The 16653-nt window shown below is 34.9% G+C and overlaps 1 protein-coding gene across 3 annotated transcripts in view; it reads left to right on the top strand.

Moving 5' to 3' along the window:
* Positions 1-9630, top strand: part of SYT14 (synaptotagmin 14) — a 138964-nt gene extending 129334 nt beyond the window's left edge. For 2 of the 3 annotated variants that reach the window (XM_039230118.1, XM_039230116.1), the window contains 2 exons: positions 5268-5457; positions 9317-9630. In XM_039230118.1, coding sequence (XP_039086049.1) covers positions 5268-5457; positions 9317-9630 — 504 coding nt within the window. Of the gene's footprint in view, positions 1-5267; positions 5458-7989; positions 8047-9316 lie in introns of all 3 variants that reach the window. The other variant, XM_039230117.1, reaches the window with a different exon arrangement.
* Positions 9631-16653: the final 7023 nt, after the last annotated feature.

Raw genomic sequence — 16653 nt, 5'->3', positions numbered from 1 at the left:
GATTTGTATAAAATATTTTTAGATTTTTTTTAAATCTGAAAATGTACATCTGATATATTTTAAATATAAAAGCCCATTATAGAAAATAGTGTTATCATCTTTTTTTTTGAACTCGTGAAGTTAATTCTCTTAAGAGTCTTCAAATAAAGTTCAATATTTATTTTTATCACTGTACCTTAATCTGTATATTTATTATATACTATACTATATATATACTACTATTAGGTAATTCTTTCATTAAGCTTTTGTCTTTTGAAGTCTAGCATACGTCAGAAAAGTATGAAAACCAGAAATGTACAACCCATGTAACTGCAATCCAGGTCAAAAAATAAAACCTTACTGGTACCCCCAAAATAGGCTCACATGCCCTTCCCAATCAGAAGGTACAGACCTTCTCTGTGCACCGCTAGAGTTAATCACAATTTTGACTTTTATATTAATCACTTTCTTGCTTGATTTATAGTTTTACCACTTATTCATGCATTTGAAATACTGTGGTTCAGTTTTGTCTGCTCTTTGGTTTTTGTTTTTGGTTTTTTGTTGTTGTGCTGGTGGTTGCTGTCTTTGAAATTTACATAAATGAAATTATACAGCCAAGTATCCATTTAGGTTCAGCATTTTTCACTCTAAGTCATGTTTGTAAATGTAGTTATAATTAGTTTTCATTGCTGTATAGTGTGTACAGTATTGTTGCTATATTGTATGAAGTCACCACAGATTATTTATCCATTCTGCTGTTTGGGGCCCTTGTGAATAATGTTGCTACGAACATTCTTTCATATGGCTTTTGATAAACATGGTACATATTTCTGATGGGTATATATTGCCAGGTCAAAAGCTAAGTGTACTGTTAACATTTTTAAAAGCCATATTACTTTACCGCCAGAAGAACATGCAAGTTCCCATTGCTCCATGACCTCACCACACTCTTGTTTTAGCCTGTTTTTCATGTATTGATACTTCATGGTTTTAATTTCCATTTCCTTGATTACTAATGAACAACATTTCTTTTATTTTATTGGCTATTCTGTGAAATTGCTGGTTGATATGTCTCCTCACTTTTATATTGTGTTATCATTTTCTTATTGATTTATAAGTGTTCTTTACATATTCTGGATTTGAGCTAATTATTAACTCTGTGTTATAGACCTCTTCTCGCAACTGATTGTTTGCCTTTTCACCATCCTAAAAGTCTCTGCGGAAGCTTAGAAATTCTTAAGCTTTTTTATGTTTATTTATTTTTGAGAGAGCGAGACAGAAAGTAAGCAGGGGAGGGGCAGAGAGAGAGGGAGACACAGAATCCAAAGCAGGCTTCAGGCTCTGACCTGTCAGGACAGAGCCTGATGTGGGGCTTGAACTGACAAACTGCGAGATCGTGACCTGAGCCAAATTCAGACACGCAACCGACTGAGCCACCTAGGCACCCCAGAAATTCTTAATTTTAACATTGTCAGATTCATCAAACTTCTGCTTTCTGATTAATGCTTTTGTATCCTCTTTAGGAAGTTCTTTCTCTACCCTGAGGTCATAAATATAACCTCCTATATTAACATATAGATTTATCATTTTGCTTTTTTTAGTTTATTTGTATTTTGAGATAGAAAGGGACAGAGAGGAAGGGAGGGAGAGAATCCCAAGCAGGCTCCACACTGTCAATGCAAAGCCCAACATGGAGCTCAATCCCATGAACTCTGAGATCATGACCTGAGCCAAAATCTAGAGTCAGATGCTTAACTGACTGAGCCACCCAGGCACCCCTATCATTTTCCTCTTTATATTTAGATTCAGAATTGACTTACAGTATGTTTTGAGGTAGGGGTTAATTTTCATTTATTTCTGGTTGGATAACCAATCATCTTAGCACTATTCATTGAAACGATGATCTCTTCCCCACTGCTTTGTAGTTCCACTCTCGTAAATTAGGTGCCTGTATATGCCTAGGTTAATTTGTGGGCTTTCTATTCTGATAGTCTATTGTACATTGTTTTTGTCATTTAGTCTTAAATAATATAACTTTATAATAAATTTTGATAGTCAGCACTCAGTAGAACAGGACATTCTACCATGTGTTTTTATTTCATTTCATTTCATTATATTTTGGTAAGAACATTTAACATGATGTCCACCCTTTAACAAATGTGTAAGCATACAGTACAGTATTATTAACTGTAGGCACTACATCGCACAGCAAACCTGGAGAAATTCTTCATCTTGCATAACTGTAACTCTGCTCATTGAACAGCAACTCTTCATTCCCCTACCCCCACCCTTCAGCAACCAGCATTCTGCTTTCTGCTTCTGTGAGTGTGACTGTTTTAGATATCTCATATACATGGAAACATGCAGTATCTGTCTGTGCCTGGCGTATTTCACTCAGAATCATGTCCTCCAGGTTCAGCCATGTTTGTCACATAATGGCAGGATTTCCTTCTTTTTTAAGACTGAATAACCCTGCATTGTATATATACACCATGAGCGCTTTGGAATTAGCTTGTCAAGCTCCACAAAGAAACGTGTTGAGATTTTGACTGTTACTCCATTTAATCTATAGATCAATCTGGAGAGAATATAACAAAATTGGGCTTTCTAATACATTCGTGTAGTATATCTATGTAGCACTTCTCAGTTTGCCTCAGTAATATTCATAGTTTTCTATGTAGAGGCCTCACATATCATTTGTACATTCCTAAGTATTTTATCTCTTATGCTCTAACAAATGCTATTTTTGAATAAATTTTATTTTCAAATTTTTGTTGGTTTATAGCAATGTGTGGATTTACAATTTTTTACCTTTGTATGCAATTGTAATTTATCTGTAGACTTATTTATAAAAAAATTTTTAATGTTTTATTTATTTCTGAGAGAGAGAGAGAGAGACAGCATGAGCAATGGAGGGTCAGAGAAAGAGGGAGATACAGAACCTGAAACAGGCTCCAGGCTCTGAGCTGGCAGTCAGCACAGAGCCCGATGCAGGGCTCGAACCCACAAACCGTGAGATCATGACCTGAGCCGAAGTCAGATGCTTAACTGACTGAGCCACCCAGGCACCCCCATCTGTAGGCTTGTTTAGATTTCAGGTATACATAATTACATAATCAGCACATAAGGAGTTTTATCTCCTCCCCTCCAAATCTTTTTCCCATAGCTTTTCTTTCCTTTTCTTTTGTTTCCTTTTCCTTCATTTCCTCTTTTCTTTTCTTCTTTTTTCTTTTCTTTTCTTTTCTTTTCTTTTCTTTTCTTTTCTTTTCTTTTCTTTTCTTTTCTTTTCTTTTTTCTTTCTTCACTGAGTGGAATCTCCACTACGATGCTAACTACAAATGGTAATGGTTGGCATTATTGTCATATCCCCAATTTCAAAGGGGGAATAAACACTCAAAATTTTTTCTATTAACTATGATATTGTATGTTGCTAGATTTAGTCTGCCAATTGTTTACTTAAGGTTTGGAATCAAAGTTCATGAAAAAGAAAATCCTGTAAATTTTTTTTTTTAATAATGTCCTTGTCAGGCTTTGGCTTTAAGGTTTTGCTAGATTCTTTTTTTTTTTTTTTTAATGTTTTATTTATTTCTGAGAGAGAGAGAGAGAGCGTGAGCAGGGGAGGGTCAGGGAGAGAGGGAGACACAGAATCTGAAACAGGCTCCAGGCTCTGAGTTGGGAGTCAGCACAGAGCCCGATGCAGGGCTCCAGCCCACAAACCGTGAGATCATGACCTGAGCCAAAGTGGGACGCTTAACCGACTGAGCCACCCAGGCGCCCCTGCTAGATTCTTAAAGTAAAAACTGGAGACTGTTTCCTCTTTTCCCTATCTGGAAGAGTTTTCATAAGATTAGCAGTACTAATTAGAATTCACCAGTGAAGCCATCTACCTAAAAAATGTTTTAGTTTTGTATTTTGTTTGTTTTGGAAAGGTCTTTAATTATAAATTCAATTTTGTCAGTAACACTATTTAGATATTCTATTTCTTCTTGTGTGCATTTTGGTTAGTTGTAGTTTTTCTAGGAATTTGTCCATTTCATCAGAATTTCAAATTTGTTGGAAGAAGATTTTTTTTGCTATCCTTTTATGTTTTTGTAATCTATAGCATATATAGTGATGTCTCCTTTTTCATTCCTGTTTTTTGTGCCTTTTCTCTTCTTAAATTGGACTCTCCAGTGTTTATCTATTTTTATTACTCTTTTTACTTGTTTCATTAACATTTAGTTACCATGGGCTATTTCCAAATATATAGGGCACTTTTTCTCTTTACTAGAAGATAGTTTTGATTTCTAGCTGATTAAAAGATCTGTCCTGAAAATGCTGCCATTTAAAACTCTTTGTTCTTTGCTTTATTTTTGTAATTAAGTTTCTAAAGATACCACTGTATACTTGAGAAAATGTATATTTCATAGTTGTAGGATATGGTTTTCTACAGATTACCATTAGGTCATTTTTGCCTATTGTGATATTCAGATTTTCTACATTTTTACTGTATTTATTTGTCTATCTGTTTGATCAGTTGCTGAAAGAAGTATGCTCAACTTAACCCCATTGGTTAGTTCTGGCAAATTTCTGCTTTCTGTATTTTAAGCTTCTATTACTAAGTGCATGCAAATTTGGAGTTATCTTCCTGGTAAATTGAAAGTTCAAACTGAGTTAATCTCTTCATCTCTAGTAGTGGTTATTGCCTTAAAGCAAATCTTGATTTATACTAATCTATCTACACCAATTTTCTCTTGGTTAGTATTTGCATGATAAATAATTTACCATCCTTTTCTTTTAAACTTTGTATACCTCAGTGTTTTACATATTGATTTGTAAGTAGCAGATCTTTTTGTCTTCTTTATGTAATCGTAGTTTACCAATCTGTATCATTAAAGACACAGTAAAGACATTTATACTTAATGTAACTGAGTGTAAGTCTGTGTTAGTCTTTAAGGTTAATAAGTCTTTAAACAACAATTTTCCACATTCAGAAAATAGTTCATTGATACCTAGGAGTTTAAGAAATTTATCCTCTCTGATTTGTATATAAATATGTAGGGATTTATGAAACCTTCTCATGTCCTATTATTTCTTTGACTGCTGTGTAATGAAAAGAGATCCAGAGATCTCCCATAAAATATGCTAAGAACAACATTTCTAATCTAGTGTTTTGGGAATTTGGCTTGCAGTTCTTGTCTTTATTGTGATTTACCTAATTATAAGAAGAGCATTTACAATGTATCTCTTAATATATCTTTTTTTTTTTTTTTTACAAAATATTACAATGATTTCATTCTTGATTACAGGGCTGTGACTCCCAAATGAGCATGTCAGAAATGTCCTGTAGTGAAAGTACCTCCTCATGCCAGTCCCTTGAACACAGCTCAGTTCCAGAAATCCTCATTGGCCTGCTTTATAATGCCACAACTGGAAGACTATCAGCAGAAGTGATAAAAGGCAGCCACTTCAAAAACTTGGCAGCAAACAGACCACCCAGTGAGTGGAAAAAAATTTTTTTTTTAATTCTTATGTTTTCTGCACTTATGGGACTCTCAGTGTTAGGGGCCTCAATCCTATCATTTAGTCTTAACCGATCAAAATGAAATGGTGTAATAATCATCAGCTAATCTGTTTCATGCTTTCTATTTCCAGTCATTTGGGAAGTAGAAAAATTTGAAATTCAAAATATTAATTGTAAGGAGACAAGACTTTTAATTTTTCATAGTGCCTGCCGAATAAATTATCCCTGTCATAGCCATTATCTTCCAATGCTAGAAAAAGTTACGGGTTTTTTTAACGTTATTAGTATTCCACAGATATGATCAGGAATATATATGGCTATTGTTGTCAACTGAAGATTAATGTTGTGTTTTCTGTCTGCATGCAGTACTATGAACTAATGTTTATACTTCTGTATTTTTTTCTCTTTTCTCCCTTATGATAATTTAAGAAGAAACTGCATCTTCACAATTTTCCTCCTTTAATATTATAAATCAGTACTGCCAGCAGTCTTTTCTTAAATGGCATGGCTTTGCCATGGACCAGGACGAACTGAATAAGGAGTAGTTTGATATTTCCCCTAGACGCTAGGAAAGGAAAGTGAGATGGTACACCTCTGCTCTGGTCTGTATGCCTTCCACTCCCCACTCCTTATATCTCTCTTCCTGCTCATGGGCATGAGGGTGGATTATAGGAGTGCAGAGAGATTGTCACTCAATATACCTCCATAGCTGTTTTTTGATATGTGTAGAGATAAGGCAGGAATGTAGCAGCTTCTTTATACTTCTCTAAAATTCAAGCTGTTAGTGCCCTAAACCAAAAAGTTGAGATGAAATCTTAACGAGTAATGGCCACCTTATATTTGCTTAAAGATTTCTTACAGACTTGCTTAAAGCCGTCTTTTACTCTAAGAATCAAATAATTATTGTAGAAAGGGAAACTTTTTCCACCCTTGAATTAAATTAACTTTACCTCCCAATGTCCTAAACATTGTCTTTTCAATTAAAGTGAAAAGTCATAAAAATATATTTGATTTTCGCTAAGTAATATTGGAAACCTTGCTTCTTACAGACATCATGGAATGTATCTATTCCTGAATTAAAAGCCAGAAGGCCAAAATTACATTTCTCTTTCTACCCTACCCTTGGAAGAGTAACAGTTTAACTCACCTAAGTCTGTTTCCTCATATGTGAAATGAAGATTGTGTCTTTCACAGGGTCATCTAAGGCTGAAGTCATATGAAGGTGCATAAAAGAAAGATGGAATTATTATTGTCCCCCAATTCAGAGGGAGGAAGGAAGCAATTACTAAAATAAACAGCGTTGGAAGTGTGACCAGGGTTATCTTTATTGATACATACTTAGAATGCAAACTCACATGGCCTGGTCTGGGACAGTAACTTCAATGAACAGACTTTGCAGGCGAGAGATAAGGAGCGTGGCAAGGCTTGTGCCAGATGCATGCACGCATCCTGCCTCAAGACACTCAGATTCAAAAGTTTGGAACACTGTAACAGATAAACAAAATAGTATGTGGGGTTACATCCGGCCCACAGCTGTCAGTTTGCCATTTGTGCTTTAGCTAAGTTTGATTTTTTGACAAATACTTAGCTTGGAAGACTCAAAAAATGGCAAAACAGAATGATATGCTTGCCTTTGTGTCCTTGCCGCCTGTACCTACTCTGATAGAAACAGAGAAACACTAAACAGAACTGAAACGAAGAGAGCGGGGGTGGATAATAAACAGGGTGAGAAGTTATAATGCATCCACCACTTAGAGTAGGTAAGGGTAAGTTAGAACCATTTGAAATAGAACAATTCTATTTTAGAATTAGAGCTTCAATATCAGGGTGGTTAATGGTGTTAGCTGGGAAGCCGCTAGTAGGTAAATATGGCAACATTAAAATTAATTGTAAGAGGTGGAGTCTGTATAAAGCAAAATGTATCAGTTTGTCTTATACTGTATACATTATATAAGATGGTGACCCTTTATATATACCCGGATGTAGGCCTTGAACTGTGTTATGGACTGAATAATCCAAAGAAACATGGGAACATCCAAGAGCAAAAGTTTTGATAGTTCTATTTTATTTTGTTTACCTTAATTTTATATTACATTGAAAGTAATAGAAGTATTTGAAATATTTAATATTGCATGGATAGACTTCAGAACTTAGCATAATGATAATTCTATAATGACTTCTGTTCAGTCTTTTATAGTCTGATAATTTGCATGATTCTATGTTCAATGTGCTTTAGACCAAGAAGATATCATTATAAAGATATCCCCCTTTAAAACAGTGTAATTTTTGTTTAAGATTACACAATGACCTTAAAAATTCTCATTCCATGAAATTTACCCAGCAACCCTTTTGTTCAGCCCTCTACCTGAATTAAAATGCTGAAGTTTTGTGTTCTTCCACCCCAGTGAACAGTGTTTCCTCTTTAATTCTAACCTTTGACCCTCTTTCACCCAACAATTGACATCTGGTCATTATTTCTTTTACTGCTTTCCACCCCCTGTTGTCAGATGGACTGTTCTGTTGTCTAAAACACTTGATAGGTGGACAGGTTTATATAATCCGAGGTGAGTTCCTGTAGAGGCTAATTGGATGTTGTCTTTTCATGCAAAAACAAAATACCCTGAAACTTGCCAGCAGTGAAGCTGTCCACCATGTTGGTTTCCAAAACAAAATGCACATTTATTATCTGTGGTACTTTCAATAAAACTAACTTAGAATTTATCTCTGATTATGGATGATGGTATTCAGAGCATGTATAAAATAAGCAAAACTTTTTAAATTAAAGGTTTTATTTTTCATTCGTTGTATTTTGATTCATACAATAGATATTTCATGAGAAATATTGCAATTTTCATTAAAATGAATTGAAATTTTGATATGAAGTACACATGATGGATTACCATGCTGAAGGTCATTTGCATGAGTCTCATGAACCTGACGACACAGTTGTTTGAAGAGAGGGTTTATCTCCCAAATAACCAGGCAATGAACTGTTACATTTCACTTTGTACACGAAACATCACATCAGTTTTTTTTTCTAATTCATGAAAATAGTTAAGAATACCATACTTTAAATTTCACGTTCTATTATGCCAAAAAAGAATCCCTATAGTATTTATTTTAACTATCCAAAAAGCACATTAAATGTACTCTTGCATGAAACCAGGAGAAAGTTTTACTTGATTTGCTAAACTTTGAACCCGTAATGCATTTGGCTTCATTTTGGCCCTTTTAAATGTTTTTAAAATATATTTAAAAACCACATCCATGCAGAGATTTTTTTAACATTTCATCCTAAGCAGTTTTGATGTCATCTTTGCATTCTTGTCTTCTTTTTTCTTTACCATCTGCCTTCATTTCTATTTGTTTGTTTATTCTTATTCTCTGAAAGCACAGTGGAATGCTTTACAGTGTTGTGGCTAATTGAGCTTGCTAAGTGTTTATTAATGCTATGACGTCCTGCTTAGTGAAGCTAAATGGGGATGGGGTTGGGCAGGGGTGGAAGTGGGAGGTCAAGGCGGGGCGGGGGGAGTGGGGGGTGGGAGGGTGGAGGAAGGATTATGAGGTATACCTTTAAATTCTAACTATAACATAGAAATAGTGAGGTTAAGATATTATGACCCACAAAAGATTTTCTGCCTGCCTAGCATTCTCTGTACTTGCCACATTTAATAAGCAACTACATCAAAATAGAATCAGTTGAATTTCCATTAAACATGGTATACACCATATCCTTATAAAGTATAAATACTTTATGTTCTCAGCAGATGTCACAAGAAAGGTATTTTGAGTTTGTTTCAAATGATATTTGTGGTATGTTGTTTTTTCCCTTAGATACGTATGTTAAATTAACTCTCCTGAATTCCATGGGTCAAGAAATGTCCAAATGCAAGACATCCATCCGCAGAGGGCAGCCCAATCCAGTATACAAGGAAACATTTGTCTTTCAAGTGGCCCTATTTCAGCTGTCTGATGTGACACTCATACTGTCTGTGTATAACAAACGCAGCATGAAAAGGAAAGAGATGATAGGCTGGATTTCTTTAGGTCTGAACAGCTCTGGAGAAGAGGAGCTCAATCACTGGACTGAAATGAAAGAGTCGAAGGGACAGCAAGTGTGTAGATGGCATGCGTTGCTAGAGTCATGATGAATAGGATAAACGAGCAATTACAATCCAAGACAGCGTTATTTCTGATTGCAGCATTACTGTTTTTACCTAGTCACCATTAGAAGAGTTGTTCTTTGAAGCGTCATCCTCAACCTTGTACCAGAATGCTTGAAATTCTGTGGAAAGAGCGTCTAATCCTGACATAAATGAAGAAAAGATGTGTCTGTGGTAGAGCTTGTTTGGGAAATGAGAAACTTACATCATCACTGTTAACAGTTCTCCAGAGCTTTAAGAACATGCTTTTGGTTTGAAGTTAATTTCACTTTAGCAAAGAGCCAGCACTTTCATGAAAAATCAAAATTATGAGCGATTTTTTAAATCAGAAGTTTTAGTTGCAACACTGTTTTAGTGTCCCTCCCCCCTCCTCCGCCCCCACCCCACAAACGCTAACCAGGAGACGCAGATTTTGACGGGCTCATCCCTGGTGTTGGTAATGTTCTTTAATCTGAAAAAGTACATCTCCGGCTCTGTCATGAGGCATATCTAATGGTGAAGGGTTTCAATTACATAGAAAACGGCTTCAGTTCAGATATTTTCCCTTTGTGCACTTAGTTTCATTGTGCCTCAGTTCTCCTCAATAGCACTAAATCTTCAGTGCAAGCAAGTCTTCATTTTCATGAGGGAATTTTTTTTATATGTCACTTTAAAACAAAAAGCCCATTTCTTCATTTGCCTCTGCTTTTGCCTGATCCAAAGAGACCTAGTCCCTGTACTGGTCCCTTGCAAGTCCTTTAGACAGGTTGTCCTGTAGAACTATGTAACTTTCTGTTGAAAGCACTTCCTGTATTCCTGTATTCCAATGTAGGAAGCTATTAGAGCAGGACTTTAACATTTCTTTCCACGATTGACTCTTTAAAATTGTAGTAATGTGAAAATGCATTTTTTAAAAACTAAAAAAATATATAGTAGATAAGCTGTTGAAAATCGAAAACAATTCAAGTTCAAGAGAATTTTAATTTTAATTATCTGCTCTGAGAACTTTGTAACCAACACTGCATAAAGCAGGTAGCATTCAAATAAGAAACTGTTCTCTCTCAATCTTCTTCACTCTTGAATTTGTACTTGTGATATAAAGACTCTCCAGTTCTCGGTTTGAATCAGAACATCATGTTAAAAACAGTTCTGAGATTCCTTATGAAATTTCTAGTGACTTGTGACTAGATTTTATGAAATTTACAGATACGTTCTTCAACGTGATGTCATCCTGTGCCTTTCATGTAAGTTAAATTTGCTCATACAGCTTGAAAGTTGTATTTGCAAAATTAGGCCTTCGATTTTTATAAATGTAAAGATTCCTCAGAACAGTGTCACAAGGTCTTTATTTCCTCTGAAGTATGTAAAAGTTGTATAATGTGCTAATTTTTTTAAATGGCAAAGCATTTCCATTTGTTGTTTTTATATTTAGGAACTCTTATTAATCAGGAATATTATAAGCTGTTTTCTTTTTAATTTTGCTTCTTACCCAGTGTATAATTTTATGCATATACTTTATTAAGTAGAATGTTTTGTATATATGAAACATATTTTATTTCTCTTTCTAATTTCTAATTAAACTAGACAAAAATATACTATTTACCAATTACTAAAAAGCAATGGACCATTGTTCCCAGTGCCAACTAAGCACTATATATTACGATAAGCTAGGACCTGTTATTACCACAATAAAAAAACCATGCATAGACATTATTACATCAGCTTGGCTCTACTGAAAAGGCCTTAAAAGAAATCCAAAAAGACAGTGAACTCCTAACATTTTTTAGTTTAAAAAATGGCAGCTCTATGCATTCATAACAAGAATTCGAAGATAAAATACAAATGCTATATTGGGTGACATGAGGTTTAAGAATGTATGTTACAGAGTTACATTAAAGGGAAAAATCCATTATTTTATTGTTACACTAATGAGCGTTTTCCAGGGTTTTTTATAGATGAGTTAAGTTATAAAGTTAGAGAGAATGAGAATCAAAATGGTAAAATCTCTTGCATACATGTTTTCAACAACAGTGGAAAGAGATTTAAAGGTGGGTGGGGCTGGGGAACATAGACCTTACTGGGAAACTGGACTTAAGCATTCGATGCTGCAAGTATCTCTTCTGGCTTCGCAACAATGGACTGCATTGCTAAGAACTGGAATCTTCCTAATGAAAGGGGTCATATTTGTAGCTGTAACAAAGCCTAATCAATAATCAAACATATTAGGAGACCAGTGTGGTGCTTTCTCCTTCAGTGATGAAAAGACCTAACTAGCTGTTGATTGCTGAATCTGTCTTTCCGCAGACTCTGTCCAGAATTGTATGTGTGCTTTGATCTGTCTTTGTGGGGTTTTCTGGTGTAGATATCAAACCCAATAAGACTTAAAAATTAATCAACAATTTTAAAACTTTGCACGAAGGACCCTACCTCCACCCCAGCTGCCAAGTCCTTAAGGATTATGAATTCTGTGTATACTGTATCTGTATACACGCACGCCTACATGCATACTACACACACGCGAGCGCGCAAAAAGGTGAAGGTGCCCGGGCTTTTTCAGATAACTAATTAGAAAAACGTTTATCAAGTTTATGGATTATTTTTCTCCTCTCTGTATTTACTAGAAGTTATATTTGGCTTTGGGTGCTATTTGCTGCCATCTTCCTCCACACAGCAAAATATATATCTTTGTACCTTGTGGATTGACACAACTTAGAGTAATTACTCCCCAAAATTTGTCTATTCTTTTAGAAAAAGATTAAATAGGTCTCGAGAGACCCGCTTCACTCTACTGAACCTGATGTACAAGACAGAACGACTGCTCTTTTGTGTGCTTAGATTTGCATGAAAGCGTAAAGGCAAAATCTTATCTCTCAGCGATTTACAGCAAATAGGGGCCCACTGGTGGGCAGCAGGTGTTGTCACAGAAACTTGTGAGAAAGACAGCCTGCTTTCTTATTGTTCTCTTAAAGTCCCCTAAGTTTTATAATAAAATGAGATAGTCCAAATATGGCAATTGACTGGCATTCATGGGGAGCATCTGAGCCTGGAATTACAGGCTTCATCTGTCTCCCAAATGAGCTGCAAAATGTAGTTGTTTATCACTGCCCAGGAAACAAAGTGTATTTCAAATCCGTAAAAACTTTGTTTAGTATAATATTCTCTTACTTTCAGGGGCTTTCTTCTGTAACCTTGTGTCTTCTGTATTGTCCACATTTTGCGTGAAGTCCATTCGACTCTTTTATTGCTATCTTATTGCATTCAGTGAATTCTCAGTCATGTTGTATTTAGTGACAAAAAAATAAATAAATTGGGCCACAATTTTAAAAAAGAAAAACCAATAAGAAAACATCTAAGCTACCTTGATTACTATTTACATGCTTAGTTGTAGGGTCTGGTAGGGTGGATTCATCCAGCCTAGTGCAGACGACCAGGGCTGCATGTTAAATCATTTTCTCAATACCACATCATTATTTTCATTTATTTATCAAGTGAATCAGAAGCATAATCAATGATTGCACAGTAAGATAGCACCAAGAGGTGAATAGGTCAGAGAATTAATAGTGTTCTTTACGATAAAGATGGAAACCAAATGCTGTCATAGCTTTTCAAGTGAACTGAGAGGCTGTTTGAAGGTATAAATTTTAGATGAAATAAGAACAGTAGCCATCAACAAATTTTTCCAGCTATGAATAGAAATGGCACAAATCCACTCATAAAATTGCTCTTTGCCCACATGGACTAGATGGTCAATTCATAGAGATTTTTCTCACTGATAATTATTACATTATTTCACACTGATAATTATTATCCAAAAGCTTTTATTTCTTGTTTGTTGGGTTTGTTTTTTTCCCCACTCACCATTCCCAGCTCACCCATGGCCTGCCTGGAGGTAGCCATCGTTATCATCACCAGCCAAACTCTGTATTGAGCAGAAAGTTAAATACATTATGAAACATTTTTAAATTAACTTTAAAACAGCATCTGTGCCCACCAAAATGTATAAGAGGATGATAACTTCTACAATTTATTAGATCTAGCACAATAATTTATTATTTTGTTTGATTCTCACAACAATGCTATGAACTAGGTAATATTTTCACATCTTATAAGTAAAGAAACTGCAGCATAGGGGGTTAAGCAGAGTTGCCCATGGTCATCCAGTAAGTAAATAGTAGATCAGGGATTAGAATCCAGGTGTAAATTACTCTAAACCTATCATACATATATTGCAATTGCATCCCTTTTTACTAGTCACAAGAAAAACAGGACAATATTATATTTATTAGTAATGCCACCCACCTTAATTGAATGGCAAACCTAGAAAAAGAGAAGAAAAAAAGAGCTTGGTAAAGAGAAATACAAGAAAAGATCAGATTTTTTTCTTCTCAAGATATAAATGATACTTCTCTGTAATAGTTTGAAGATGACTTTGATTTCCAGAGACTTGGAGATTAATTTACCTCACAAATTTAGCCTATAATTATATTCTGAAAGTATGTTAATCAATTTGTTCTGCTCCTTGCCTAGGTTTGGGAATCCAAGATACTTTAATTGTATATGATCCCCTTTCTACCGCATGAAGTAGATATCCTGTGTCCTTTAGTAGGTATCTTGCCCATATCAGTAGTAAGAGGAATGACCTCTGTCTTCCTCTGTGCTCTCATTGTAATTTATTTATGTTTCTTACATACACATTATTAATGCTTAACTAGATTACAGCTTACTTTATTATATGTTTTTCTTACTCCCTTAATATGAGTTAATGCCTTGTCTTATTATCTCTATGTGCCCATGCTCATACATAGTAGGCACATAATAAATATTGAATCAAACTAAATTTCCTGCAGAAGAAATCAATAATACTGTTATATAGATCTCAGTTTTTTATGAATCGTCTGCAATGCATGGATTTTATTTATTCGTTTATATATAAGAGCACCTACTATGTGTAATGTACTGTTCTAAGTGCTACAGATGAAGAGATTGACCAAGTCTCTGCCCTCACAGAGCTTGCGTCCTGAGGTGGAAAGATAGCCACAGAGTGATATACATTTAGTAGAGGAGTACAACATGGGATCAGAAAAATCTTCCTGGAGAAGGTGACCCTTTAATTGGATCTTAAAGAACAAACACAGATTAGATTCCCATCAAGGAATATATTCTCTCCAAGGGCAAAATTGGAAACAACTATACTGTGTCCCAAACTAGAGTGTGTTTAAGAATTATTTTGAGAGTTTAATTTGTATTCCAAAGCCCACCTCCAGAGATTTTTCTTTCATTTGGTCTGGAGTGGAGCCTATGAATCTGTATTTTATTAAGCTTCCCCGGAAATTCTGACTGTTACCTCATATCGAATATTGAGCTCATGATAGAGAATTACTGGTTAGCAGTGATTCAGCCTCCGTAGATTAAATTTAAGTGTAATAGTGATAAATAAGAGCAAGATTAAGACTAGGATTAGTGCTAATGATCTTTTATGTGTGCTTCCTTAAAAAGAAAAATATTTAATGAAAACATTAAAAGCAATATTTAATTATGAGTTCCTGTACATTCACATTCACCATAACTTTTTCAAAGTGTTCCTTGGTATAATAAATTCTATTATGTTGGTTTTATGATTCCTGAGAATTACTTTGGATTATGATTCAAATATTTCCCTGTGAACTGTCTTTACAGTGATAAATAGAAGGCAAAGAGAGAGTCTGAGGAGGTATTTGCCAAGTTTATCTCTGTCAGTATTCTCCATGAAATTAGACTGACCTATAGGTAAGTTTTATAGTAACAACTGTAGGTGGTGGCAGTTTTCATTCCTGTGTAGAATAAGGTTTGTTGCCTTTTATTGTCATTTTAAATGGCGTTATCTTCACACTCATCAGATGAACCTCATTCCTGGATTCTTCCCTAGCAACGCTAATGTGTCTGTCCCCTCTTCTCTAATCTCTGTATCCTTGATTGTTTTTTCTTTTTCTTAGAATCTTTTATTTCAAATATCAAGTTAATACAGCAGCCTTAGGTCTTTCTCTTTTTCTAAAAATAAATGCTGTGTAGAAGATTCATCTGAGTTTCTGTTTTCCCTCATTTAAAATGTAGCTGTACCTTCTTCTCTGGTGTGATATTTTGCAGGAATATTTTTAACATTTTGGAAGTTTTTTTTCTCCAACAAAGATCTGTGATTAACCCACTGAAAAATGCAGTTAATTGAGTATTTGAAATAATGTAGTATAGAATGGGGCTGTTTTGTAACTGCTGCTGTATCATTGTGTTTGGTCCGGTCATAATGCAAGTTTAATGTGAAAGTATATAATAGATTAGAATTATTAGTCCTTTATCAAAAGTGAATCTTGTCCTTTCTCTCCCCATTTAAACAAGTAGATTTCATTTCATTTTACTTTTATATATTTATTTATGCGTTCATTTGTTTTATTTATAAGAGAGGTAATGTTTCTGTTTAAAATTGTTCTTTTTTTTCTTCCTCCTTGCCTTTTTTCGCACTCACATTCAGGTGCATTCACGTTAAATATCAGAGTTGATCCAAGCTGCATAATACCTATCAAAAAGTGATACCTGGACATTTTTTTCCTTAGTCACAGGGATCGGACAGGTTTTTGCCTAAGAGGAGAGAGGGCAGAGCATGGTCCCCTTTAGCCACTAGAGGTTAACTGTTGCTCTGGTGACTATTGCTGTCCTTTGTCCCTACTAGTGTGAAGTACTCTAGGGTGTTGTATGAGCTTAGTGCAGAGAAGGAAACTTGATTATTAACCTAACAAAAGTTTGGCATTTTATCATAGAATCTCAACCCTTAGCACATGAAAATTTCTAAATAACTGAAAACAAAGTCACTGCTATGGCAATAGTTTTGCAAGATTTTTGACATTATTTCAATGTCAGTTTGACAGTCTGTATCTTAAATTGTCCTATTATTTTAGTTTCCCTCTTTACCCTTTTCTTTATTATTCTGATTAGTATTTGATGTTTGAGCTTGTCTTTTAAATATTCAAGACTACTTTAAAAAGAAAGTACCTTACTACC

This window comes from Hyaena hyaena, unplaced genomic scaffold, assembly GCF_003009895.1.
Source record: "Hyaena hyaena isolate Hyena2069 unplaced genomic scaffold, ASM300989v1 scaffold_43, whole genome shotgun sequence".
In the NCBI taxonomy this organism is placed as follows: domain Eukaryota; kingdom Metazoa; phylum Chordata; class Mammalia; order Carnivora; family Hyaenidae; genus Hyaena; species Hyaena hyaena.
This window is presented reverse-complemented; position numbering and strand designations above follow the sequence as displayed.